The sequence below is a fragment of the Penicillium hispanicum genome, assembly GCF_028827665.1.
Source record: "Penicillium hispanicum strain IBT 35686 chromosome Unknown utg000004l_segment0_segment0, whole genome shotgun sequence".
NCBI classification, from domain to species: domain Eukaryota; kingdom Fungi; phylum Ascomycota; class Eurotiomycetes; order Eurotiales; family Aspergillaceae; genus Penicillium; species Penicillium hispanicum.
Window position 1 is genome coordinate 1 of NW_026623196.1, and position 5,275 is coordinate 5,275.

Here is a 5,275-nt window from a genome sequence, read left to right on the forward strand (position 1 = left end):
CTAAACCCTAAACCCTAACCCTAAACCCTAAACCCTAAAACCCTAAACCCTAAACCCTAACCCTAACCCTAAACCCTAAACCCTAAGCTATAGCCCTTTATATTAATAATATTATTATAAAGTAAAAAAGACACCTTAGGGATAGAAATAAAAAAAGTATTAAAGTTAATATTAGTGTAGTCTATAGGACTTATTAGATTAATAGATATAATTAACTATATTAGAGTAAGACCCTTTAATATAGTTATAAAGATCCTATTAGGATTATATATAGTAGATAGAGTAGACTTATTTATAGTATAAACACTCTCTATAGAATAATCTTTTTAATAGATAGACTTAATATATTCTTTTTTAAGATAATCTAATTCCTCTTTTTTATAATATTTAAGATTTTCTAGTTTAAAAATCTTTTTAAAATTATATATTATAAAATTGCTAATACACTTTTATAGTAAATATTTTTACTTTTAAAGATAAGAAAATTTAGCTAATATTATCTATTATTATAGAAGGATAGCCTCCTCCTCTTTCTTAAAGGAATTTTAGGATCTAACTAAGCAATACTATTTAGTATTAAAAAAGATAAGATTAGATATAGTATACTTTATACTACTATTACTTTTTATATAACTACTATAGTAATTAGAATAATTAAAATAGATATATACTTAGTTAAAATAAATATAATAATTATAAAGAACAATAAACTAATAATCTTTATTTTGAATATAATAAAATAAAGTATTTTTATAAATAAAAGCCTTAGAAGATATAGTTAGGATAATATAATAGAAAAATTAGAAAAAGCAGAAACAGAGGTATATATCTATAGGGTGGTAGTGCTTAAGAGTCTTTAGGATAAAAACTTAAAAGGAGGGGATAATATTACAGACTTAGCACTAGTAACACACTAAGATATAAGACTAAAAAAGTGATAACTAATTAACTTAGAAGTTATATAAAATAATCTTTAGACTGTGATTTAGATAAATAGTAGATTATATAACTTAACCTATTAAATAATAGGATAATATATTAAGTAATAGGATTAGAACCTATTAAATGATAAGACCTAGTCTTATTAAATAATACAACAGACTAAATATATAGGGATACTTATTCACTAGTATATATTTAGTTCTTTATATTTAATCTAGACTATTGCACTTAGAATACCTAGGTTGAAATATAACTTATCTTTGTTCTACTTCGCACTACTTAATACCCTAAACAACTTCTAATAACCTTAGCAGCTTACTCAGAGATAGCTATCTCTAAGTGACTGACTTGGTCGGCGCCCTTGGTTAACACATCTTTCGGGATAAGCACCTCACGGACTCCGAGCCCACGTAAGGCCGGGTAGGCGGTGGTAATGAGAGACAGGCAAGCTTGGAGGGACTGTGGCTACCAAGAGAAGTATCACTTTTGAGGCAGCAAGGCTAACACAGCAGTGGACGATCGGCCGGTGCGTGACATTAGGCTACAGCAGGTTAATAGAATGTTGATTGCTTGATGGATTTATTCATTGATCGATAAGCGTTAGAGTATAGGACCTAGAATACCTGCCAAATACTAGTGCGTTTAGGCTATTAACAAAATAATATTGGTGTGGTTTTTCCATATTGTCAATCGGCATCGTCTACCTTGAAGTCTGCCGATACAGGCAGCCTCGCTGCTGGGTGTCGAGGTTATCTCCCCCGTAGGATAGTATAGCTCGCTATATATAGGGGATCGGGGTTATAATACACCGAATCCGAGGTCTTAGCGGCACTCCTGTACCTAGTTTGCTGCGTGCCCACTGCGCGCAGTTGGTTCTATCACCATCCCCCGCACCATCACATCCAACAATATGGGCATTTACACTCGGCTACCCGAAGGCATCGACGAGGTCGACATCATCGTCGCCGGCGGTTGTTCATCCACTTCTTCTGCTTATCATGAGTTTCGACTAACAAGCTCCTTTTCTCTCGTTAGGTGGTACCGCCGCGTGCGTTGTTGCTTCCAGGCTCGCCGATGCCGACCCGTCGCTGTCTATCCTAGTAGTAGAGGGCGGGCAGAACAATAAGGGCAACCACTTAATTGCATTCCCGCTGCTTTTCCCAACTGCATTGCTTCCCACCAGTACCGTGACCCTGTTCTACAAGGGAAATGCGGAGCCACAGTTGGACAACCGCGAAATGACCGTCCCAACCGGTGGTGTTCTGGGTGGAGGTTCGTCAATCAACTTGATGATGTATAGTCGTGCTCAAAGCCATGATTGGGATTCATGGGCCACTCCCGGATGGTCCGCAAATGAAATGATCCCTTTCTTAAAAAAGGTAGGCTAATGGAATGCTAAAGCTGCGCTCCGTGACCCTTGCAGCCTTGCCATCAGGGTTACTACAGTGCTGACCAACCCGCTATTACTCGTTGTAGCTTGAGACGTATCATGGCCCTGGCTCTGATTCCGTTCATGGAAAACATGGCCCTATTGTTGTGTCTCAGGGAACATTCTGCTCAGAGCGTGTGACAGATCAATTCATTGCCGCCGCCAACGAGGTAGGCTACCCGACGGTCAAGGATCTTCAAGACCTCGACACTAGCAACGGCGTTCAACGTGCCCTCCGCTTTGTCAACACAGATGGCCGGCGCCAGGATGCTGCCAGTAACTACTTGCATCCGAGGCTGGAAGATGGAGCACACCCAAACCTCCACGTCCTCGTTGAGGCCAAGGTTATCAAGATCCTTTTCGAGGGCAAACGCGCTGTGGGTGTTGAGTTCAAGCCAAACCCTGCCTTCCAAAAGGACAACACCAATGTTCAACGCGTCAAGGCCAGGAAGCTTGTAATTGGTTCCTGTGGCGCTCTCGGAACCCCATTGCTTCTCGAGAGGTCCGGTCTCGGCGACGAAGCCGTTCTCAACAAGGCCGGCGTTCCTGTTGTCGCCCATATCCCTGGAATCGGCCGGAACTACCAGGATCATCATCTCTTGATTCAGCCATACTACAGTGCCTTGGAGCCAGGCGAGACATTTGACGCCCCCCTGGCCGGTAGAATTAACATGGAAGAGTTAATCAAATCAAATGCACCAATCATGGGGTGGAATGGCCAGGATGCCTCCTGCAAACTGCGTCCCACTGAGGCCGATGTCACTGCTCTTGGACCTGAATTCGAGGCGGCATATGCAAAGGACTATCTCTCCACCCCGAATAAGCCCCTGGCGCTACTGGCTTTGTTGGGCGGCTTCCCCGGTGATCCGTCCGCCATTGAGCCTGCACAATACTTCGCGACCTCTACGTTTACCGTCTACCCCTACGCCAGAGGCTACGTTCACATCACAAACCCAGATCTCGACGCGGATAATGCGTTTGAGACTGGATTCTTAAACAGTGAATTGGATGTCAAGAAGCTCATTTGGGCGTATAAGAAGCAGCGAGAAATCGTGCGCAGGATGGATACTTACCGCGGAGAGTTTCCTGGCGCGCATCCGCCGTTTGCCGAGGATTCGGCCGCGGCCCTTGTCAAGCTAGATAAGCCAAATGACAAGAATATCTCTGACATCCAATATACTGCAGAGGACGACAAGGTCATTGAGGGCTGGGTGCGCAAGAATGTCGGTACCACCTGGCATTCACTGGGTACTTGCAAGATGGGCGCGCTGGCCGATGGCGGCGTGATTGATGCCGACCTCAATGTTCATGGCATCGAGGGCCTGAAGCTCGTGGATCTGAGTATCGTACCTCAAAACGTTGGCGCAAACACGGCCACCACTGCATATGCAATTGGTGAGAAGGCAGCTAGCATCATTGTGAAAGACCTTGGGCTTGCTGTCACCCAGTGAACTACCGCGCAGTAAGGACATACTGCTTTAGATTATAACTGTAATAGTTGGATATGTCAAGTGAAGCTACACTTTTTCCACATATAACATATTCTGCTTTGAACTATTAATATAAACAAGAAGGGCATCGACTCTGGTTCAAATACCTATATATAGTCGATATCTTTCTTAATCCCGAATCCATCGGCATCGAACTTATCTAAAAGCTAGATACGAATGAAAGTCGCTTTGAAATTTCGTTCCCCTTAGAGTGCAATCAATATAAAAGGGCTTTTGATAGTATTAACCACCATACAAAGTGAGCAGGTGTAGTCCTGTGACCCCTATTAATATATAAGCTGCAGCAGAGCACAGTGAATTCATTCCTGGACCTTTTTAGTCTATAGAAATAAGGGGTTATCCGCAGCACCAATTTTCTTATAGGTGCTTACTATTAACAGTATATATAGTCCTCTCGAATTCCCTCTAAATTCACCATATATATTTGAACCTTATCAGCTTAGCTTATCCTGGTTAACTATCCAAAGACTGAAAATACACTAGAATAGATCATAATCCAAGTCACACAAGAACTCCTACTTTCTTGATCAAGGAACATTATATAAATTTCCTAGAGGATTTTTAATATGACTTAGTGCTCTTTGATTGAATAAAGTAATTTCTCAATATGATAAATAGGAAATATCCAGAGGACAGGTAAGTTAACCTGCTGGGTTCTTTTTACATAATATACCTAAGGAACTTACCTTAACTATGTAATTACTTATTAATAGGTACTAATAGTAATTTAATCTTAGTTGAAGAAAGCAAAGCCCTATATATAAATCATTAGTATATATCCATAGATAACAAATCCCCTATCATATAATAGAGATATTACTTATAAAATATAAAATTACCTAGGTAACTACCTCTTTGGTATATATATAGTATAATATACTTCCGAAGAATTTGTTAGTTAAAGCTAGTACTAAATAGCCTTATATCCTATAAATATTATTTCTATATAGTATAACTCTATCCGCTAATAAATAAGGGGTTCTTACTTCTGAGATTAGTTTTGGAACTTTAGAATATAACTAGTTGGATCAGAATATAAAGTCTTAGGTTAATTACTAATAATATTCCTCTTTGAAATTATTATATACACAAATAACACTATTTGTGAGGGTGACTCTAACTAACTAACGTAATCCACAAATGAGTTGGCCATATAAGCGAGCCGCCTATACACCTAAACTTAAGCCAATATTAATTAACAAAAACTCCATTAAAGCAACTAAACTGCGTGTTTTAACATCGAGCATCAATATGCACTAAATTTCTATATCTAGCGTATCTCCTAGGAGCCCTAGGGGCCAACCTGGGTATATATAGGTGCCAGAGGTAGTAGCTATAAAGGGTCCACTGAGCTGTCTCGGCCAGTATTTGGACGTAGATCAATTCGAGGCTT

General features: G+C 40.1%; 1 protein-coding gene across 1 annotated transcript; it reads left to right on the plus strand.

The window, feature by feature from the left end:
- Positions 1–1,852: 1,852 nt before the first annotated feature.
- On the plus strand, positions 1,853–3,822 carry N7459_003784 (GMC family oxidoreductase; the record flags this gene model as incomplete). The annotated part of the gene is made up of 3 exons (XM_056942968.1): positions 1,853–1,913; positions 1,978–2,321; positions 2,419–3,822. 3 exons carry the CDS (start codon positions 1,853–1,855, stop codon positions 3,820–3,822), a joined length of 1,809 nt encoding a protein of 602 aa, XP_056799851.1.
- Positions 3,823–5,275: the final 1,453 nt, after the last annotated feature.